Genomic DNA, 23,161 nt, shown 5'->3' with positions numbered 1-23,161 from the left:
CCGAAGTCTTCAGAAGGCTATATGTGCAGAAGCACATGGTGCCAGAAAAGAGTTTGGCTTTCCAAAAGTTTGCAGGCTGTTCCCAGTTCCAGTTTTTGATGGCCACCCCTTCTCATTTTCCTCCTCAAGTACACCTGGGTTCTTGCTTTTGATACTTTTGCTTTTGACAGCAAAGCTTCTTTCTGAGCATGAAAGAAGTGGGCATGTAGCTGCAGTGTTTTAACGAGCAGTACATTCCCTAGCTCTCAACCTTGCCAGACTCAGTCTTCTCCAGCCAGCACCTCTCTGCCACGTGCTGTCTCCGAAAACTGAGTTCAAGCAGTTCATGGCCCTTTGTGTTATAATGTGTAGTGCTGTGGTCCCAGTGCTCATTGTTCTACCCCTTCCTCCTCTCTGCATTGCCCAAGCTCCTTGCAGGACCCTGGGTCAATTCAGCACTGGGAAATGAAGCAACGCCTGTGGGTCTGGCCAAGCCATCCAGATGTAGGCACTTTTGGAGCTGGGATAGAGACTTTTAACACCAGGCAAATCCTTCAGAGCCTTCCTGCATTCTTAAAAAAGCTTTTATGTTCTTCCACTTAAGTGCCAAGGAGCCCATGTTCATCAGAAAGGCCAGCTGTTGGCTTTTGCACTGCGGGGCTGCTTTTTGCCAAGGACTTCCAGGGCAATAATGAGACAGTTCAACCAAACGGGCATTTTATCTTTCCCTTGCAGCTAGTGGCCCACAGGCACTTTTGCTGCAGTCTGTCAGGAGGCACCCGGCTTTGCCCGTGCTCTAACACAAACAAGAAAGGTGATGCGTACAAAATGGAGCCCCACGACGTTGTGTATTTAACATTTTTTTCCACTGTTTTGGTCCTGTATAAAATATGTTTCCTGGTTCGCAATATGTTTCCATGTGATCTCATTAACTCGTGCTCTAGGGCAGCTGGAAGTTAATGTCGAATTGCGATTTTAAGTTATTTTACCAATCAGATACACTGACAGTGCTTCCTTCCACCAAAAATACCTCTCGTTTTATGTATATGAAAGTGCTGGGCAACTGAGCACGGATGTCAACAGGATCACAGCCTACGCAATAGAAACTCTGTTATTTTAAATCTTAAAAAAAAAAAAAAAAGGTTAAGAATTTGTCACAACAGAGCTGGATTTTTTTCCTGTTATGTTACACATCTGTTACATTTCAAGCGCAAGGGCTGGAGGGGTGGGTTCCAACAAACAGCTCAGGCTCCAAAATCTACCTGGTCATAATGATTTTGAGATAACCATATTTGATTATCTCCTCTGCCTCTTCCTGAATAAGCGGTACAATTTTCATCAAAAGCCAGCATGCCTTGGAAAATCACTGATGCCTTTCCCTCCCTCTCTTGCATGCCCATCTCTCTAGAGGCAGGAGAGAGCAGGCTCAGACAGACGGGTCAGCTGGGTGCTGTCTCCCTTCCTGGGGTTTTGTAGTGGGCGTCAGTCTAAAAGGGAAACTGCTTTTTTGTATTGTTTCTGAAATTGATGATGTTTTTCATTTGTTGTAATTAAAGCTCAATCTGCTTTAGGCTTTTCAAGTCCCAGAGGAAAGGAATAATAGGAGTATATAATAAGGGTATAATAATGCCCGCCTGAACAGAAACACGGTCTTTCTGTGCCTCAGGCTTCTCTTTGTTGCTTACAGGGACTGTGAGCTCGGGTGCTCAGCCTCATCTCCAGGCTGTGAGTTTTTTGGAAACGGTTTGATCTCTCATGTCCCCATAAAGCCGTGAACATGCGACTCTATTCCTGTATGGGATTTGACATGTGGGTGCTGAGGATTGCAGGATCGGGTGGGAGAGCAGAGCCTGACCCTGCCCCTGCACAGGGTAACCCAGCCCTGCTTGGTGGTTGGTCTGCAATGCTTTGGTTGCAGCCCAGCACCTCCTGCCAAATCTTTGGGTGTAGAAAAATTTAGAGACCAAGCAGAGATTTTCATGCTAAGCTTTGGAACAAACTCTCAGGCAGTGATTGTACCTTTTCAGAACCAAAATGGGTTACCAAAATGTATCAATCTGCCTCAAAAAAATCCTTACATGTGGAGTCAAGAAATGGACTTCTACCCTTGGCTATGGAGGCATTTCTTAGTGACTATTTCCAAAACCAAAATCCTGTTTTTATTTTTTACTTGCTCATTAGCATGTCCCAAATCATCCTGTATTACAACAAAAAGCACTGGCACTCAAGAAAGTGCCAGATTTCTGAGTATTTTACCATTTTTTTATTCCTTCCTCTTTAGCTGCTGTATTTAACTAAACACAACCTGAAATTTCCTAGAGGCAGTTTCTTACTCATTGGAAAGTAATGCATTTTAGTTATTTCAGGTGTCATCAGTCTAATCTAAGAAGTGTGTTGGCCTGTAACACTTTGAGTTTTCATAAACTGTAGTGTTTTTTGGGAGGGAAGAGTTGGAAGGAATGGTTGGGGTTGTTTGTTGTGCATATGGCGTGTATGAGGTCTGCCACACCAAAAGGAGCTTACAGGAATAAACATATGATTCGAGGTGACTTAAAAAAGCTCCCTTCTGTATTTTATTGTACAGTTATATTTTTTAAGCTGTTTAAAGCCACATTTTCTTTAGCTGCAGTCCCTTATTCAGCCTCAAAAATATTCATGTATTCTTGACCTCACAGACATGAAGTAATGTAATTTTACTTATGGAGGCTGTAGTTTGCACCCAGAGAATGTATGGCTGGATACCTGTCTATCAGTTGTAAAAGCACATTTGGCTTTTATCTGCATCAGTGGGGTTGTTTATTTTTTGTGGATTTTTTGGATTCCACTTTTGTGACCATGGCAGTGTTAAATTCAAGCATGCAAAAATCATTCACGGAGGCTCCAAACCATATGATTTCCTTTGAAATAATGATTTAAAAATATTGCATATTTTCTACTTCTTTCTTTTGATTTGTGGACCTTTCAGATGCTTTTGATGCCATTTTAAAATTTTATTTTATTTTAAAAATAGATGTTTTGGTCCAGATAGTGAGATAGAGGACAACCTTACTTGGGAGAAGTTGAGTTTCTAAGAAACTGGGGGTTTCTGAAGGTGGAAAAGAGCACCAGCTATCTTAGAATGATAAAATCACCAGTGCAGCAGCACCGGATTTGCTGACCTGTCTGTTCATGGCAAACTTGAGTGTTTATGGCAAGCGAGAGGAAGCTCCTCAGACAAAGCAAAGGCAAGGCCGTCTGGGCAAAACACAGTGAAATGGGGACTTGTACCTTTGTGTCAGTGACCATCTCCCAGCCCTCACTGGTGTTAATTGAGGGGTGTGGGGAGTGGACAGGGAAGAGCCCGCAGTTCCTCTAACCTTTTTGTCTCCTTTGCTATGTTCATGCTGGATGGTGACATTTAGGTGCTTCAACAAGTTCAGTTTGCCACAGAGGCTTTTGATTATGTTAGGTTGCTGTACCATAAGGCTGAAGATTGCTGGGAAGCCTGTCTCAGTAAATTGATTTTTATTAGTTTGTTTGATTTAATCCTCCCCATGCTTTCTCCTGACTGCTTTTAAGCTCATTCGAATGCCCCCATGAGCATCTTATTAATGGCCTTCCTTCACCAGCTTGTTTTAGCACTGCATGATTCTAAATTCTGAACAAGCAGAGATGTGGTGCCAGCCACTTGTTACCTCCGCTTCTGCAGTAGTAGCTTCTTGTTCTTTCTCTAAGTCAACAGATGCAGAATTTCTCATGCAAGTCGATCTCAGAATGTGAAATTTTAGGACAGTAGTGTTAAGTATTATGTGGGAGTATGACGACAACTTGTGTTTTCAAACTGCAATGTGCGGAATTCCAGCACACTCCACAGAGGAGCTGCTTGCTCCCCATGCCAGGAAAATACAGCCAAGTCTGGGGTGGGATGCAGCATCTGTTTTAACAGCTCGAAGCCAGATTGCTCAGTTGTCACAGGAAATAAAAAAAAACCACAACAAAACATAAAAAGTGGGCAAAGTCTACCCACATTAACATGTAGGTGAAATACAAAGCAGGTGTATTTTCCTGACCACAATCAAGTTAGTGAACACACAGGCATCATCACCACTCTGCCCAAAAACGCACAAAGATCTTTAACAGGCATCCACTTAAGTGTGAGACATGGGCAATAAATAATAAATTTTAAGCATATTTGCATTTGGTGCACAGGTGGAGCAGGGGTAAGCTAGCATCCTGGTAAAAGTTTCAGCAGTCCTGTGTTTTCTCTAGCTTATGGTTTTGTTTCTAAAGGGACACTCCCTGTTAGAAAAAATAAGTTTAGTGCAAGACACCCCATCTCAGCCACGGTCCTAAGACACTTGCTTTACTTCAGGTTCTCAAACACATTTAGCACCCTGCTCTTCCAGGCAGTGGTTTTGCTGCTGTTAGGAAGCTATCTGGGATATGTGTCTCAATGCTGTGGTGCTTGGCCAGTGGGCAGTGTTAGTCCCTGGGTGAGACCAACAGTTGTTCTGAGGCCTTTTACACAGCAGCCTGGTTAAGAAGATTTGCAAATCTCTTTTTCAAGTGGCCTCGGGCATCTAGTAGCTTAGAAAGTGTGGTGGTAATTTAATACCCAAATGCATAGCAGTCATGTGAAAATGAGGTTTAAACACCTTTGCAAAGTTTAGTGGAAGTTTTTTGCTTTGTTTGCTCCCTGTCTATATTTCAGTGTGCTGCTTAGTATCTTTCTTTTTTTTTTTTTTTTTTGTGTGTGTGTGTGTGTGTGTGTGTGTAACTTGATAAATCTTTCTGGTAAAGGCAGAAGTCAGCCAGACTGGATAATCTGTTTTTGATTTAATCATATTGTGTATCTGGTGTATGCAAAATAAATCACTATTCATCTCTTTTGTAATTTGATTTATGTAGGACAAGTTACATTGAGTGAGTTTCCCTACAGCCTAATGCCAGGTCTTGTGGACCTGCCTTGAAGCACCTATCCCTCATTACAGCATTTAGGATTACAGTGAGATTTTTTATGGCATAGAAAGGAATAGGACAGGTTTTCAGTTGGTGGAAAATTAAATCTGACCAAAATACGCTAAGTAAATTTGATAGGAAGACCTTTTACTTCTTCCCTCTGTGTGATGCTGGCTCGATGCAGTAGTTTGGCCCTTTTCAAATTGACAAGGTTTATTTGCAGCGACCAGATTTGATTTTACCACTGCACCATTTGCTTGGTGACTTTTTCCTTTAACCACGTTTAGCTGCAGGAAATTAAGTGCATGATGAAGATAACCTAACATAGGAAATAGCTCTGACAGCCCCAGCCCATGACACTGTTACATACATCACTCGGTTTCCTTTATCAGGAAAACTGCCATTAATTGTCATTTTATAATTGGGCAGGTGATATTTTGGAATTTTGATGATAGATTGCAGATCAACAGCAAGCTGTATTTTTGTTTTCAGGCTTTATTTGAGAGCATGAATTTTACAACTATACTGACATTTTCAGGTGCAATTTGAAAGGATTTATTCTGGGTTTTTTCTATGTTTGTTGGGTTTTTTTTGTTTGTTTGTTTTAAGACATGTAATTAGTTATGGAACTGTTATTTTCATGTATCTTAAAAAACCCTCCCTCTTCACTTGAGGACTACCTGCTGTCGGTCAGAGTTGTCATTTTTAATTGTTAAAAATTTCTAATTTGATAGATGTGTCCTCAGGAAAAAAAAAAAAAAAAGTTCCCTAAGTGAGAATTTACTTTAAATGAGAAACATCTGTTTAAAAATGTGTGCTGATCATCAACAGGAGAGACACAGCTGGTTTGTTCCTTGTCATTTATCATTAGTCAAATATGGTTTATCCACAAATTTTTTTTAGACTTTTTCAGACTGAAGTATGTGTACCTAACATGCCAATTGTTTATAACTTTTTGCTGTCTCTTCAATCTTTGTACGAGTGCCTAGTAGTGGAAGAGCTTCTCCTCACCCCCAAGGTGGACTGCGGCCATTTTGGGGAAAAAGTTTGCACAGTAGCTCCAAAGATGTAGTGGCATCCTGCCCCTAGCCAAGGCTGGCCCCCTGTGCTTGGGGCAGAGGGAGTAGTCACATTCAGGATTTGTCGCTGGTAAGGTCTTGCCTCTGTAGAGAGTGCCCTGCTGGCTCCTGTGGTATCCAAATTTTCATGGGAGCTAGGATCTCTCACAGAAGCAACATCTTTCTTTTGGATGAGCTCCCATTTGGGCTGTGGCTACTTTCTTTTCTCCCCCTTGGTTATTTTTGAGGCTGTTGGATGTCCTAAGGGCTGGAGAGTAGAGTAGCTGGAAGTTTGGAGCCTGTCGCTTTCCAGAAAGCCATGCTGGGGAAGCAGGGGCAGCCCAGGGAATGAGGGTGATCCTCATACTCACCTCAGGGCCAAGGTTTAGTGGCTCCAGCTGATCCCTGTAATGTGTGTAGTGTGCGTTGATAGGCAGTCACGTGACACAGCTCAAATTTATAAGCGGTGAAGAAAGATATTGTAGAGAAACTTAGCACCACCTGAAGACCCATCACCATATATGCACACGTACACTAGCAGATGCCAGTTAAATACGCCAGTGATAAAGGGCTTAATAAGCACTTAAAAAAAAAAAGGCAAAGCAAAAAAAAAAAAATCCACTGCAAGTGGTTAAAGTCTCTGTCCCACAGTGGGAGACAGCAGGGTTGCTTGGGGGGATGTGAGAGCTGTAATGCCTGAGGAGCCAAAGGCGCAACGGGTTAGTGTGTGGATCAATTTTTCTCTTATTCAGTGATCTGGATGAGGGGATTGAATGCTCCCCCAGCAAATCTGCAGGTGAAACTAAGTTGGGAGGGAGTGTTAATCTGCCTGAGAGTAGGAAGGCTCTACAGTAAGACCTGGTCAGGCTGGATTGATGGGCCAGTTGTATGAGCTTCAACAAGGCCAAATGCCAGGTCCTGCACTTGGACAACAACCCCAGGCAACACTACAGGCTTGAGGAAGAGTGGCTGGAAAGCTGCCCAGAGGAAGAGGACCTGGGGGTGTTGATTGACAGCCAGCTGAATATGAGCCAGCAGTGTGCCCAGGTGGCCAAGAAGGCAATGGCATCCTGGCTTGTATCAGGAATAGCGTGGCCAGCAGGAGTAGGGAGGTGGTTGTCCCCCTGTACTCAGCACTGGTGAGGCTGCACCTCAAGTACTGTGTTCAGTTCTGGGTCCCTCACTACAAGAAAGACATCGAGGTGCTGGAGTGAGTTCAGAGAAGGGCAGCACAGCTGGTGAAGAGTCTGGAGAACAAGAGGAGCATCTGAAGGAACTGGAGTTGTTCAGTCTGGAGGAAAGGAGGCTAACAGGAGACCTTATTGCTCTCTACAACTACCTGAAAGGAGGTTGTAGCAAGGTGGAAGTTTTTCTCTTCTCCCAAGTAGTAAGAAGCAGGACAAGAGGAAATGGGCTCAAGTTGTGCCAGGGGAGGTTTAGGTTGGATATAAGAAAAAATTTCTTTACTGAAAGCACTGGAATAAGCTGCCCAGGGAGGTGGTTGAATCACTGTCCCTGGAGGTGTTTAAGAAATGTATAGATATGGTGCTTAGGAACATAGTTTAAGCATTGGACTTGTTAGAGTTAGGTTGTGGTTGGACTTGATGATCTTAAAAATCTTTTCCAACCAGAATGATTCTGTGATTCTCTGTTTCAATGGGACAGTATAATGGAGTATTCAGTCTCCAGGTGAATGTGTGCTTGTAACGTAGACGGGCAGTGCGGAAATTCTGCTGCATCCTTTCCCTCCCAGCCAGCTCCTTGCAGCTGCTCTGGCTGTCCTTGCCCCATGGGTACAGCAGTGAGGCGGGAACAGGCAAAGCCCCAGCCCAGCCTCCTGGCAGGCTGGGGCCAGAGCTAATTAATTAGTCCTGCAGCTTCCTCATCTTCACACGGCGGCGGGACAAGCCCTCTCGCCATGACAGGTAGCAGCTGTATGTGGTGACAACAAAGAGTTGAGGTCTGTGATTTTCTGCTTGCTGGTTGTCTTCTTCAGGGTGATGGGAAAGATAATAGTTAAGTGTCACATAAGAGGGCAGGGTGGTGTGTTGCGGTTGTGCCATTTAACTACTTGAAAAAGCTTTTCAAGGACACCTGGTGAGGAGAATTCACCAAAAGAATGAATATTTGGTAGACATAAAATTAACGTTTACATTGTTAAGCTTTTTGCTTCAATTTTAAGATTAATAGATTTGTCTCAGGCCTGCTGTTTCTGCAGGGCTTGTTTGTTTGTTTTTCTTTTCTAACCAAAAAGGTCATCTTGGTATTTCCTACAGTGAAGCTTTACACTGGAAGTGAGTTTCTAAGAATGACAGTTCCCTGCCATCGCATGCTGTCAGGCCCTCTTGCTTGTGTGATGGCAATGAGTCCTTAATATTTTCACTAATTGCAGAGCCAATACAGGGCCAGGAGAGAGAGCTGAATTTTCATCAGGCTTATGTGTCATCATTAGTAAGATTTGTAAACAAGCTCTGACTTCAGAGCTTTCTCCCTTGTGATGCACAAACCAGAAAGAGATTGGCTTAGCTTTGAGGCTCTCTGACCTGTTTTGCGTTGGGAAGGAAGCTGGGAAATGGCTTTAGTTCTTCTTTTCATCTTCTGTAAATTGAGCAGATTTGTTGAAATCTATTAGATTCATGAAATGCAGAACTCCTCCAGAACCAATTCAGCATTCACTTTCACAGTAGAAATCCTCTTCTTGAAATTCCTCTGCATCTTTCTGCTTACCTTTCTCCTTTTAGTTCAATAATCAATGTATTAAGATATTTGTAAATCTTAACATTTTTCCATTTTGGTTACAAATTAGGTAGCATCTGGGCCATCAGATATGCTCAACCCATAAATCTTCATAAAATAACAGTTACCTTCTCAACGACTTATGTCATGGCATTATCCATAATAATGGAATTCTAAATGTAAGATGGTAAAGGATGAACTGTGAAACACGGTCTATAAAGTAATAGTTCTGGATGCTTGTCGTTTGTGGTAGTGTACTTGATGTTAATTTTTAATACATTTTCCTTTCCATTATAGCCCATCCTTGCCTGCTCTTGATTGGCAGCTGCCATCTCACTCAGGACCGTATGAGCTGCGTATTGAAGTGCAGCCGAAATCCCACCACCGAGCACATTACGAGACAGAAGGCAGTCGAGGGGCTGTGAAGGCATCTGCGGGGGGCCACCCTATTGTGCAGGTACCAAGATGTCACGAGCAGTGCAGGTTGTTTGTTTATCTGGGCACTCTGTGGTGAGCACCCTTTCTTCCTCAAAACTGAAACATGATAGGGGATTTTTCCTGTCCTCAAAGATTACTGCATGTGAGTGCACCTTAAAGCATATTTTAAACTGGATGGACCCAGCTTTTATTAAAAACCAGGGCAGAGTGCCCACTTGCTCTTAGCAGTGTGAATATGGTGCAAGCAGATTGCTGCTCTATCCGTGTATGCCTTTGCCAGTGGTCAGGGACCTGTTTGTACAGTCAGATTCCAGACATGCAGTTTATACTGAAGTCAGCTGGGGTCGTGCCTTGGTACATTTAGTCCTGAACTTGCAGTTGGATCTAATCAGAGCTGTGAACACATGTTGGAGGGCAGAGCTGTAGCACTCATGTGGAAGTATGTTGCTGGTTTGGATGTTGCAGTGAATGCTGAGCAAAGTGAGGCTTTTTGTGTTTCTTCTATTTAGTTCCTTAAAAACCTTCCAGCTGTTCTGGAAAGCATCTGAGGTCTGAATCTAGTTTAATGAATTCTACCAACACTTCAGTCACTGTATGTAAAGCATTTGATTTACTAACACTATAAACTGACCCTTAATTTATTTGTATGGCTAGTCTCATTCATTTGTAAAGGACTTTTCTCAGGAGTGAGAAGATTTAGTTGTTTAAAACAAAAAAATGAAACAGTAACAGGAGAGAACCAACCGTGCCTGTCCCTCCTCAGCTGCTTCTTTCTCACCCAGAAGTTAAACTTCCAGTGCTTTCTGTCAGGGTTGTAACCCCCTGTGCAGCAGAGCCTGCCTGGAGGCCATGGGACCCATGGGTGTGCTGGCAGGGATTGTGGGAGGGGGGCTGGGGCTGCTGCCAAGCTCAGACTGCTTGGGTTTATTGCCACTGCTCTTCTGAAGAAGCAGCATCTTGTTGGAACACTGGATGGCTCAAGATGATGAGCAGACCACACGTGCAGGGCTTGTGTGCATGTGTTTATTTGCTGTAAACCCCGGTTAGCAAACACATTGCTGGAAGGAACAATGTGAGTCTGAGATGACATTGGGCTGGCAGTGCTGCTCCAGACTTGGTGTGCTGCTGTGGCAGCTGGAAAAGGAAAGTGAGGGGAGTTGTCAGCAGCAAACACAGTGCACTGCTTAGCTCTGCCAAAACTCATCAGTGACATGGGATTATGAAAGTCATCTGCTGAAAGACGAAAGGTTTTAGCAGAACATTTGTGAGTGGTATTAAAGGGGTTTGTGGCAGGCACACTTGATGACAATTAATACCTACTCTGTTTGTGGCTTGATGCAAAGAAATGCAAATGAGGAGGCATCAATTCGCAGCAGCCAGCCCGGCGTTTAAAGTTTCCTACGTGCTTTTTGGAAAGACTGAATGTGATGCCAACATTTAATTGGACTAAATGCGTCCAGACATTTCCCCTCTTGTCCCCTGTCCCGGTTTGTCAGGAGTGAGCGTGCTACTTCCAAACACAAACAAGTGTCAGAAAAGAGGAGAGGAAACAGCGGAAGGGCACGAAGGGAGAGGGGAGGAAGTGGCCAGTCCTAGCCCTGTCAATTTACTCTACTGGTTTAACAAGGATTAATGTATGTTTCAGTCCTTTCATTACAACATGAACTCCTTTTCTCTGAAAAGAGCAGAAACATAAAGAGGACCAGAAAAGGTTCTCCATGCTGACATTGCCGTCCTGGCCAGAATTATCTGTTTTGAGTAAATACTTAAAAGCTTCTGACTTAGACCAGAGGTAGTTTCCAAAAAGAAAGAAAATACTTACAAATACTTTTAATAAGAGAAATAGTTAATACTTTAAAAAATGCTTCAAAACTAGAAGTACTTATAAAAAAAATGAAATGAGTAGGACAAAATCCAGGGAGTAACTTCTAATAAATTGGTGACTGACAAAAGCAGTAAAATGTACCTCAAGCAAATGTCTGGGTCAGGTTTGATTCAATCCACTATGTTACACAGAAAGGAGCCCAAGTTTCAAAGTTCACATCCAGATGTAAGCTCAAACAGCATCTGAGAGTCTTCAGGTGAGAGATTTTGGATCAAGCACCCTCTTATATTTCCCAGTGTTTTCAATTGTGGTAACTTAGGGAAACCCCTTGTAAAACTGTTCTGACCTCTTGCACTACCCTTTTGTGTTCTTTTTTTGCCCCATGTGGGCAGTCAGGTCTTTCTTACACTGCTACTTTGGGGGAGCTTGCTTAAAAACTCTTCTTTTTTTAAAGTTCTTCCCTTTTACATTGAAAAAGAGGAGAATGCCAAAGAGGTCTCTCCTTCCCTTCTCCATTTCAAGCCCCCTCTCACTAGCATTCAGCTTTCCAAACCAAGAGATTTTCTCATATCTCCATGTATCTGTGGGGCGTGCTAAGGCAGAGGAGAAGTAAATCCAAAATTCATCTGCTCCTCATGGCACAGCTCCCCAGGAAAATTGCCAGGAGGTTGCTTTCTCTGCAGCCAGAGCATGTTTATCTTTTTTTTTTTTTTTTTTTTTTTTTTTTTTTGCAGGCAGTGTTTGCTTCCTTGCTGCTGCTCCATCTCTTCTAGTTGGAGATGGAAGGTCTGAGAATCAAAGGTTGCCAAGGCAAGCATGCTTGATGAGGAGAGCAGTGCTGTAGGAGTGTCTTGTGGGTGTGACATGAAGTCCGGAGCTGAAAACCAGTTATTCCCTTGGCCCTAGTGGCTCCTCCAAGCTGGTGACTTTTTTTTTCTGGGGCTGGAGAGGGACACATGTAAAGCTGAAGAGCTTTGCACTGGGGCCTGGCAGCATGCTGAATGCCCACTGGTGTATGAGATTCCTTTCCTTCCCCAAACCTGAGCCTGGGAGAGGGCAGGCAGTGCTTAGCATGGCAGGCTGCTGGGGGGGCTTATGCTGACCTGTAGAAGGGGCAAGCCTGGAGGGTGCTGGTGACTCCCTGCAGTGGCAGAGTGTTGCCCTGACCCATTGCTGGAAGGTGCCACTCTCTTATCATCTCTCCATCATCTACATGGGGATTGCTCACTGGAGGCTCCTGTGGGCTCTCTTGCAGGCGTATTTCGTGCCAGCAGGATTTCCTATGGATTTCCTTCTGTGGGATGGCTGTACCCTCCCTTCTGCACTTCGGCAGGATACGGTTTCAAGTTGCCTGCGAGGGCTAATGAGCCCGGTAACACAATATTCCTCTCTCTGACATTTCGCCCTTGCCTATTTGGGTGTTTGGCTGCTCTGGCAGCCCCAAGCTCTGGCTCTTCTCGATTGCTAAACGTGTGGAGAGTGGGCTGAGCACCTAGCCAGCTAAAAATGCTGCAGAAGACTGGCAAGCCAGCGGTACCAGGGAGCGGTGTCGGTGAGCTCATGACTGGCACCAACTTTTATCCCTTGGCTCAGGAAGTATTTTGTGAGTCGTCATTGCCTTCAGTGACTTCAGACTGGGGTACCCTCCCCTCTGAGTCACAGCAGGGCTGGTGCCCCAGCTGACATGGTGAGGGTGAAACTTGGGACCACTATGGGGAGGAAAATCATACCAGTTGGCATCCTGCTGGCACCTCTGTGTTTGCAGAAGTTCGCAGCTGGGGGGAGGATTTCTTGTAATGAAGCAAGATGAAGTGAACAGGGACTTTAGGAAACCCTCAGAGTTAGATAGCTACAGCCATATTGTAAGCAAGATGAATTATATTCAAGGGGTTTACATCCAGAACATCTTTAAAATGTCCTCCATTTGGACCTGTTTCCCATTCTTAATTTTGAGGGTGGTGGTCAGGAGTTTCACAAGATGGGGATTCCAGAGCCAGCAGTGGCTCTGTTTCAGCTGCAGGTGAGTAATCTGGCAGATAAAAGTTTGGGCTCCCTGGGAAGGGATGGCACCAGGTTATAAATATATGTTCTATAGATACTGTAATTAATAACTCATCTTTGGAATAAGTCAAGCACTTTGGCTGCCTGCGATGGAATTTTTACAAGCAGGGTGCGGTGTATCTGTGAGATAAAATCCAAATACTCAAGAATGTTTAATTAAAGCGTATGATGTACTCCCACAGAAGACTGGACTAAATGGTGAAAGAAAATATTCAAATGCACAGAAGAGTCTAGCAAGCACTTTCAAAAGTCAAGATTATTATTCAGTTTTTTGATGCAAAATATGACAGGAATTTTCTTCAAGATCATTCTTTGCGTGAAGTAGATAAATCAGTTAGAAAAAGGGAAGAAAAATTATTGGAGGAGTTTTCCTTTTTTATGTAGGTATACTAGCCAGAATTTGTTTTCCTCTTGGAAAAATAAGTTAATGTTGAAGGTACAGTGAGTACAGCCTTGCCTTTCACTGAATTGCTTTGCAGTGAGAGGGTAGAGGCTTCTGTGTTCCAACACAGTATTTGGTCTGAGCCTGTGAACAGATGAATAGTCTGATCTTCATTTTTCAGGTAAAACACAATGATTTGTCTGCTGATTTACATAGTCAAAATGTTGTCTCTGCCAGGAGACGTGCTCACAAGAGTTGACTGTGTTGTTTCTTGACAGGACCTTAAGTAGGCACTTTAGGTCTGTTTTTCAAAGGCCTTGAGGCATATGTTGGGATTTTTAAATTCCCTTATGAGTAACAAGTGTCACACTCTTCTCTAAAGCAATTGTTGCCTCAGTATTTTTGTACATCTGCACATCCCCATAATTAGGCACCAACGTGCCTCTGAGCTATTTGTGCACCCCAGTAACACGTGGAGTATGTTATTGTTTGCTTCCCATGGATCAGTTGGTTTTGTTGCTTTCAGATAACAAGCTCAAGTAGTCCAGGTCCAGATGCTGGCCACCACAGGTAGCTATCAGAGTCCTTTCATCTTGTGGACCCAACAGCTCTGAATAAATACCTTTTGCAAACCCCTCAGGAAATAGAAAGCTTTGTGGATCAAACCGTTGTAATTTCAGGGGGCAGCAGTCAGTCCATCAAGCTGTAAATGCAATCAGGTTGGGGATTTTTATGTTTTAACATCACAGGCTCCTACAGCATGTCTGGTGTACCCTGCTTCACAGATAGTTAATGAAGTAACAGGGTTGTGCAGTTACACAGAAGGCAAGATGGGAAGAAGAGAGAAATTAAGAGCTGAAGGAAAAAACTGGAAAGATGTGTTCACCACTGATGGCAGGAAGAAGTTGAATGGCTGCCACCATTGCTGGTTGAGTCAAGGGAACTGAAAGGAAGACAGCCTCTGGTGGGTCCAATTCATGGCCATCTGACACCTGACCAAGACTAGTGGATGTGGAAAACATTGTGTTAGCCACTTTCCTCTTCCCTCTCTGGGTCTATTAGAGCAGAGCAGTAAGCAGTGATCAGTAAGCAGTGATTCAACTTGTCATGCTGCAGTGGACTTCCTCTCCGTGCTGCTCTTAACTTCTTTTTAGAAGTCAGCTTCACCCTGTTATCCAGATGGAAATATAATCCTTTCTTATGGTGAGGATATAAAGACATTGGCAAGCACCTGTTAGCCAGGTTGCAATTAATAGCACAAAGCCACCATACAACAAACCAGACAGGGAGCCTACATTTTATAGCCTTGTTTTAGACAGCCGGTACTTCTTAGGAATGGCTTTCTTACTTCTTGCATCTGTATAGTTAAAGCTAACCTCAAACTAGCGGAGACATAATAAAACCAGAAAAGTAAAATGATTTGGCAGATATTTTAAGGCTGCTATTGCTTCTATAAATCCAGCAAATGGAAGAAAGCCCATTGAAAGCTTTTTATCATGTTTTTCTTAGAAGTTTTCGTAGTTAGGAGATCATATTTTGCAAAGGGGGGAGTCTCTCTTTTTCAGTATTTAACGTGAAGTTGGTCACACAGGGTAGCTCCACAGGCACAGCCATATAGGTGGCTTATGGCCTACCTGAGAAGAGCGAAGTCCAGAAAGGAGCCATTCTGGAAAGATTTCATGACCCTAAAAATGCAGCTTTGTCCCTGATCTATGAACAGTTCTGAGGACAGACCTCTGCTGCTGATGCAACAGTCCTTTCCAAATGAAAAAGTAATTTCCACCAGCCAGCACTTGGGGGATGCACTCTGCTCGCCTTTAAAAATGCTACCTCGCCCACGTTCAGCCTGAGGGATGCTGCAATACGTATCCTGGCTGGCAGGATGCCAAGATACTCAATCTGGCTTTCCAGCCCGCAGGATTTAGCCCAGTTTGCCTTCAGTTTGGATTTACTGACTGCAGGCAAAGCAGAAGTTAGGGGGAGCCTTGAGGGAGGTGGGAATGGAAAGTGTTCCCACTCCTCCACTGTTACTGTTTCAGTTCCCTTGGGGAAGGGGTTGGTGGTATCTGTTCCTAGATTTCCTATTCCTTGGCCTCTACTCCTCCTTTCTGCCTCATCCTTTGCAACAAGGGAGTCAGTGGCATTGCTCTTGCTCTGTGGGGTATCTTCCAGCTGTCCTGTGGTGGTGGTTGGTAGACCTAGAAAGGGAACAGAGGAGTCATCTGTCTCTACCACTGCTTACAGAACCGTCCTTCGTCCTTCCCTTGTCAGGGTGGTTTTTGTCAATAGCAGCAACATGCACCCTGAGTGCCTTGAAACAAAGTGATGAAAGACCACGAAATACAGAACATAAATGTAGTAGTCTTTCTTGTCTTATTCCTCATTTACTTTGTTCTCAAGTCTCTTGTGGCATCCTCTCACTCAAGTGAATTGTTTGCAGTGTGGACAGAGTTTTTTTCTGCACGTTGTCTGAAAGGGTGATTAATGATTATTTTGGAAGCGTACCTCAAAAATGTGTATGACTGCTCTCAAGGGAGGAATCAGGACTCATCCTTGGCTGTTGGAGTTCTATGCTTTTTTTTCTCCTTTCCATTCCTTTTGCCCCCTGTTTAATATTCCACCCCTCCTGCTAGAAGCTGCAGATGCTGTGTCTCTTGCTCTGTCTCCCAGTTTTCTTTCTAGGTATTGCCATTCCTCTTTCCTGTAAGCAGTCAGGTCCAAAGCAAGATAAGGAAAATCCCTCTTGCCTTGTTTTTTACACATAACTCAATAAAGTGCAAAGGTGTCTGTAGGCCTAGGGAGTATCACATAGTGGTTGGTGTTCAGTGGAGATAGAGACAAAAAAATTTGATATAATCAGCATTTTAAATTGGTGATTTCTTTGCAGTTGTGTGCTAGGAAGATACTTGCATAAGCCGCAGCAGCCCAGCAAAGCTGTTTGTGGTGTTGGTAATGAGGCTGCTGTAAATGTGCTTACAGAGCTAAATGTTCCCAGTTCCTTTCTTTGTACTCTCTGTCCTGGTCTGCTAGAGCTCAGGATCCCACAGGGTGACCTGTTCTCTCTTATATTTCTTTTTAAAAAAGGTATTAGAAAGTAAAGGTTCAGCTTAAGTTATACAGCAAGAGTAAAACAACAGCCAGCAAGATTCCTGAGGGTTTCGGTGCATTTGAAGCTTAAGAAATGGGCATAATGTAAAAACAGAAATTGGCAGTTGATTAATTAGTGCTCCAATAGATCTTTGTCTTTTGGGAACATTACTAGAATGCCTGAGCTATTAATGTTAAGAAAGGCATCTGCATGGTGATTGCTCTCTCACAAAGACAATTGCTGGTGTTGTCGGGTGTTTTCCCTAGTAAATTTGTGGTAGAAACACCCTTCCACTGAAAATGAATGCATCGGGGGAACACCTGGAAGTGGTAAGTCACAGAATCAGAAGGCCACGTTTCTGCAGACCTCTCTGAGCTTCAGCAGGAAGTATCAGGGCAGTCCCTGATCTAAGCCTGAATTAAGCCTGCTTAATTCAAGCACATGCATAGGAGTTCGCTGCCTGTTAGTTTAGCTATTTTACAGAAGACAAGACTGTGGATTGGGAAGATGTTGAGGACTGTGTTTAAAATTGCTTTACAGGGATGTTCAGATGATACGTGAGGTTGTGGTCCGAGAATCAACAACTGTTGTTACTTGACTTAGTTTTGGTTGCAGTTGAGAAAACCTACACCAAAATTACCAATCAGCAAATCTGCTCCAGACTAGACAGAATATTGCACGTCAATATGCACCCAAAAACTGAAATGAAACACAGTTAAAATTAAAAATGCAGCTTAACCAAAAGCCAGATGCTTCGTTATGAGCTGAACTAACCTACTTGCCAAATACTGCTAACCTGCATGAGGCAGGTGATTAATTTTTTACAAGTCTGCTTTGGCAAATAGACATCTGTCCTCTATTCCTAAAAGTAATATCTCAGGGCAAGCAATTTTATTTCTTGCTTGGTACTCCAAATTACATAAAACATACATATAATGAAAATTATATTGTGTACATTCCATGGCAGCCAGTTAGTATTCCACATCACTTTCACACCAATGTAACTCAATCAGAATAAATACTAGTTTTATACTTTCTAATTTTTGAACATAAGAAAAAAATCACATCTGTAAATACCTTCTAATCTGGAAAGTCAGTACAAGTGGTTATAATGCAGATTTTCCATTTTAATCAGTCATTGTTCCAACTAACAGGCTGAATCAGTGGAAAATATGGTGTCTAATGTAATTTGACAGTTGCTCTCAGTTGTTCTCTCAAAGTACATTGCAGCTTTCATTATGAGGAAGGGTTTATAATTTCTTTCCTTATGAACAACAGCTCAAGATCTTCTTTGGCATGTGCCATGAAAGGGAGATGATCCATTACAGCATTCGCTACATGCATACACATCAATAAAATTTGTTGCATGCTGTCAGTGCAGCGAAATCAAACTTTCTCCTCCCTCCACATGTTTAAGAAATAATTTAGCAGGAGTTGCATATTTTTGCTGAAGTGGTTGAAATGTATTAATGATCAATTTACTTGCACATAGTAAAAATAATACAGGTTGCAGACAGATTTGTAATACAGTTTTTAAACACCTGTTTTTAATGTTTCAGTACCAAATAAAGTGGAGGAACTTCTGCTTTTGGTTTTCATGCAGACTTTATGTACATGGGGATTTAAAAGTCTGCTGCCGAGGTTTCAAATGCAGCCTTGTTCAAAGCAGTAAGCTTTGCAGGCACACTTGCAGGCACAGCGTGGGAATGTTTTTGGGAGTTCCTGGGTGCTTCAGTAACAGACACCAAAGTCCCCCTCAATGAGTTTTGCTCTTTGGGGCACTGGTAATACAGTGTACTGCCAAATAGGAATCCTGGTGAAAACCCATCATCCTCACAAGAAAGGGACCCTTGCCACTTGCAATACTACTCATCTAAAAATACTGCTTGTCCAATTCTTTGTAATGTCAGAGAAAAATTGTAAAAGAGATTGAGCACAGGGATCTTTCTAGTACAGTACAACAGAGCATTTAAGTACATCCTTAAATTTTCATAAAATGAGATTAAATGTTGAACATGTGCATAAGTTTTCTACCAAGCAAGGATAGATTGATCAACTGGCAATTAATTGTGTCACTTATTTTTGCTCAGGTTACTCAACTGCAAAATCTGGATTAAGATGCTTCCACTGCCTTGTACAGGTGTTACAAGAGATTGGGTGTCACACCTGAGCATGTGGGGCTGCCAACTGTACTAAAATTGCTTGAAAATGGGGAGCAGGTTGCAGAATCTGCACTCTGTTTTTGCAGACCTCTGCTGCTTTTCAGGAGATCCATTATGTTTTCCCTCTTAAAAATCTGCTCCACTTTGGGCATTGGTTGCAGGTTCCTATTAACTGGATCGTTCTTTTCCTCTGCTTCTGCATCTACTCCCTTTGCTTTGGGATTCCTTAGTATGGTTGCATCTTTGGTTTGTTCCATCAGAGTTATGCCTGCCCACATCAGATAGGCATGAAGTCCCCGTGTCTCTGAAGTTTTTACTTTATGTCTTGTTAGTAAGTCAGGTGTAATGATGCTAGAGCCAAGCTTCCCATCACTGTCCAAATTCTTTCCATTACTTTCCTCTGTCTTTGGGCAAATAGTGCCTTTCTTTGTGTTAATTTAAGTCAGTAATTAAGACTGTTCATCAAAGTCTGCTATATTTATCTGATTTCAGTCCCTCTGCCTTCATCAAAATAGCAGTATCAGCATATCCTGCGTGTTCTGCCCAGGACATGGATCCCCCTGTTTGCTTTACTCAGCAGGCTGCACAATTGCTGTCCCCTCGGCTCTCTGCCCGTGCTAGGGCAGTGAAAGAAGCCTGCAGCGTGTCATGGCTGTTGCAGGAGATAAATAGATAGAAGGGAGTGGGTCAGAAGAGAGATCACATTTCAGTCTGGAGAGCTGCTCAGAGCGGAGCCATGCGTGAAGCCCAGGCGCAGCGAAAGCATGAAGGGGTAGTCCTGAGTTTTCGTCTTTCTCCTAACATCTTCACCTGAGGCTGCTGCCTGATTTAGTGCCGCAAGGAGAGAGGCCTGAGCCCAAGACGGTTGCAGCATGAGAGGACTAAGAAGCTTGAGCGGGGCTTGCCCAGCATTGCCTGTGCTTGCCTGCAGCCAGGACTACCCTTGCCGTGGCTTTCCCACGCATGCACACGGGGACGTAAGGATTTGCTGCTGAGAGCCGGGCGGAGAAGGGATGCTAGGGACTCTTCTGGATGAGACCAAGAGTTGCCATAGATCTTGAGCTGTTATTCAGCAGTGAGCAGGGCGGCACGCGGTGGTGTGTGGTGCTGAGCAGGGCTGTGAGGCGAGGGGCCGGGAGCTGCGTGGGCGCTGCCAGCAAGGGAGCCTGGCACAGCAGGCAGCACTAGGGCTGGCGAGGGACCAACTCCCACCACCACCCCGCCTGCCTGCACAGCCTGGCCTAGCATGTTGTTATGATTGCTATGGAAATAATTTCAATATGTTTTGTAGCTCTGAGATGCTGGGTCTTGCATTGTTTGGCTGGAAAGCTGCTTGACTGGTTTTTAGAGGGTGGCTGTACATGCACAAACGCTAGCAGATTTTTTTTTCTGGTGGAAAGTAGGAGATTCGCAGCATGGTTTTAATTAGAATTGCTCATTTAGTTTTTCACTGCAGTGTTCTTCAGTTGAAAGATAATTTAATTTTCTTTGTTTTGGAAGATTTTCGTGCTTGCCTGTGTGAAATGTCTGTATTTACTGTGCCTCATCGTGCTTTGTGCATAGCTTTGATTGTGAGGAGAGTTGAAAACAAAAACTTTGCTGGTATGTATTATTTTCCACCTGCTGTGGCTTTTAATACAGTCTCACTGCTATCTATGTACCAAGTGCATGCATTTTTAGGAGGAAAACACCAGAGAGAACTGGCAAAGCATGCAGGGTTAGATTTAGCTGTAAAACTGCCATTGACTTGAAGAGGAATAGCCTGTGTGAAAGTTGTGAAGTACGGAAGAAGTGTAACTTTTATGTGTTAGGTTTTTTGCCTTGGAGAAGTCCACAGAAGGCAATGCTTGTTGAAGTGTATTTGAAGAGTATTTGTTCTGGTTGAAACACAATATAGCATGGAGCAGTTGTGTTTGTATGTAGAATAATATTTAGATAGTGCCTGTCATCTCAGAACAAAAAAAAGCCTGCATAAAACAGTACATATCTCTGCATACATGCAAGAATTCAGAAAATGGTTTGGAAGGTGCAGCTTTTTAGAAAAAAAAAAGTAGATGGCGTTTATTCATCAATAGTCCTTATCGTCTGGCAATAATTTTCCAGATGGCTTTACAATTAATTTTCAACTGCTTCTCTTGCAGTGACGTTGCTTTCATTATGTGGGCCTTATGTGACATAGCTCTTACTTGACAATATTGTAATATTCCTCAATACAGACTCAATATGTTACTAAACACAGGCTGTAGAGTATTATTGAATACAAATGGCGTACAGTAATAGAATTTTACATGAACTCCACCCACAGCTGCAAACACAAGCTGCAAGGGACTAACAAATTTAGGCCACAACTTGCAGGCACATGTGCTAGCATCTAGGTACACAAGTAATCTCATGCACATGTCCTGAACACATCAAAGCCCCATTTTCTAATCCCTCACGGTTGTGAGGAAAATCTTTAAGTATGTGAACTGATACAGCCCCACAGCTGGCTTCAAGAGCCCTGTTTGAAATGGAAGCAGGTTGGAGAGGTTTTGCAAAGAGCCAGTCAGTGCGGTGGTGATGCTAGCACTGGGCTATGGCTCTGCCGTTTTGCTAGCATAAATGTAGCCCCTGAAACTCTCAGCCTGAATAGATTTTACATGGTAGTTGCTCTAATCGCAGGGTGCTACCTAGAAGCTTAGGTGTAAAAGCAGATGTTTTCAGGAAAGTCATGTAATGAGTAAAAGCATTCTTTTGTTCCTCCAATCTTGTGTTAAGTAACATAAAGATAATAAAAAAATAAAATTTGGCCTCTAGCCTCTCAACTCTCCCACTTATAGTGAATGCTCTTTTCCCATTTTGTATTAGAAAGGTATGTTATATGAGTTTGAATTTAGTACAAAAATGAACGTTAGGAAGAGTACTACCTTTTATTATGATTTTAACATCCACTGTAATTTTGAAACAACAGCAACAGCAAGGCTACCCAAAATGTACCTGACGCTGCTCCAGAATTTCCCATGTGCTCCAGAACTGAGATGGAGAGCCCTGCTGGGACCCAGAGGGTTTGCTGCAGTTGTTGCTTGCAAATGAGCTGATCCTTGCATCACCTCCGCTCTGAGAGAGGGAACAATTATTAGTTCCATCTCAGGCATGGGGAGGATGGCTGCAGCTGGAGCTGGTTAAATGTGTCCACCAGCCGTGAGCACCTGCTGCTCACCTTGTCTTGTGGCTGACTCTAGGTCTAGGGTACAGCAGGTCCCCAAAATCTGGGTTGAGAAGCTAAAGCACTCGCTTTAAGCTGTAGTAGAGCTGAATTTGACCATAAGCCTGAAACATGTGACAGCGAAGTACAGTAAATGGGGTCCGTCATGGGCTCTGCCAATGTGGGGGTCTTATCACAGAAGCTCTGCTCCATGTCTTTTTGGGCTAAGTGCAGAGTGCCTTTCTTGCAGCACTGCCCTGGATTTGTGGGACACTCATGCTTTGAACTGTGGCCTGAGCTGATTACAGGGGCAAGTCCACAGTTTGGGTTTATTTGGCTAACCGTAGATGTCTGCAACTGAGCTAACTGCCTTAGTTTCTCTCTGTAATCAGGGGAAGGCTAGTTGGTATAGAGTTTAGAGAGATATTAATTTTATTCTGTTGTGAACATCTGAAGCAGCTCAGGTAAGTCATAACTTCAGAGTGCATCTCTCATTTTGCTGGCTGGGAAGGCAGCCAAGGTGACTAGACCCCATTGTTGTCCGGCCTGTATGTGTTAGAAGTTAGGTGGCATGAATCACCTGGCTTTTCACAGTTTCTTTTTGGCTTGATGTGTTGTGTGTAATTATATGTAACCGGGCCCAGCAGGCGCTAAGATCACACCAGTTCATCAGGACTGATGTTTGTTTCTTAGGTTAGATGCCCAAGTAAATCTTGACTACGATGGGGAGGAGCAGTGCCTTTCAAGATTTTGTAATTCCTATCTCGGGCTTGGGACTTGACCCGTGCTGGAACCTTATGTTTGAATCCAACAGGTTGATATAGATGCTGTCTTTGTTTGGGTGTAAAAAGATGGGTCCTGGTCATTAATAATTATCATACCTCTCTTCGAAGGAGAAATTGTTGCTGACAGCGTCCTCCTCAAATCCCAGTGGTGCACTGACATCTTGCTACACCAACTGCGGCAGGGTGTAAACATTTGCAGCAGCAGATGAGCTGCTCTGTAAAGCTTCTATTGGTGGGTTCAGCATTTAGTATTTGCAACATTTTATTTGGCCGCCTTACTAGCTTGAAATGCGGTTGTGGTATTAGCTCCTCAGTATTTGGATGAAATTGTAGTGCAACAGCTGTTGCTAAATAATGTTACTCAATGTGACAATACTTAGAATGATCAATTGAAAATTGTTCACATATGCTGGGAAGCTAAGACTTTAATGCTTATTTTATTTACTTGCTGTTGAAGATAACAGGCCTTTCAGTTCATTGTAGCCCTTGTGTCCTGTTTGGCAGAGCTACTAACGTTGCAGTCAG

The 23,161-nt window shown here is 43.3% G+C and overlaps 1 protein-coding gene across 6 annotated transcripts in view; it reads left to right on the top strand.

Annotated features, from left to right (window-relative positions):
• NFATC1 (nuclear factor of activated T cells 1) overlaps window positions 1–23,161 on the top strand; it is a 115,885-nt gene that overhangs the window by 11,240 nt on the left and 81,484 nt on the right. For 5 of the 6 annotated variants that reach the window (XM_051611133.1, XM_051611131.1, XM_051611132.1 and 2 more), the window contains exon 3: window positions 9,009–9,168. In XM_051611133.1, coding sequence (XP_051467093.1) covers window positions 9,009–9,168 — 160 coding nt within the window. Of the gene's footprint in view, window positions 1–9,008; window positions 9,169–22,826; window positions 22,869–23,161 lie in introns of those variants that run through there. The other variant, XM_051611136.1, reaches the window with a different exon arrangement.

Source organism: Apus apus, chromosome 2 (assembly GCF_020740795.1).
Source record: "Apus apus isolate bApuApu2 chromosome 2, bApuApu2.pri.cur, whole genome shotgun sequence".
In the NCBI taxonomy this organism is placed as follows: Eukaryota; Metazoa; Chordata; class Aves; order Apodiformes; family Apodidae; genus Apus; species Apus apus.
Note: the sequence above shows the minus strand (reverse complement) of the source record. Positions and strands in the feature narration are given on the sequence as shown.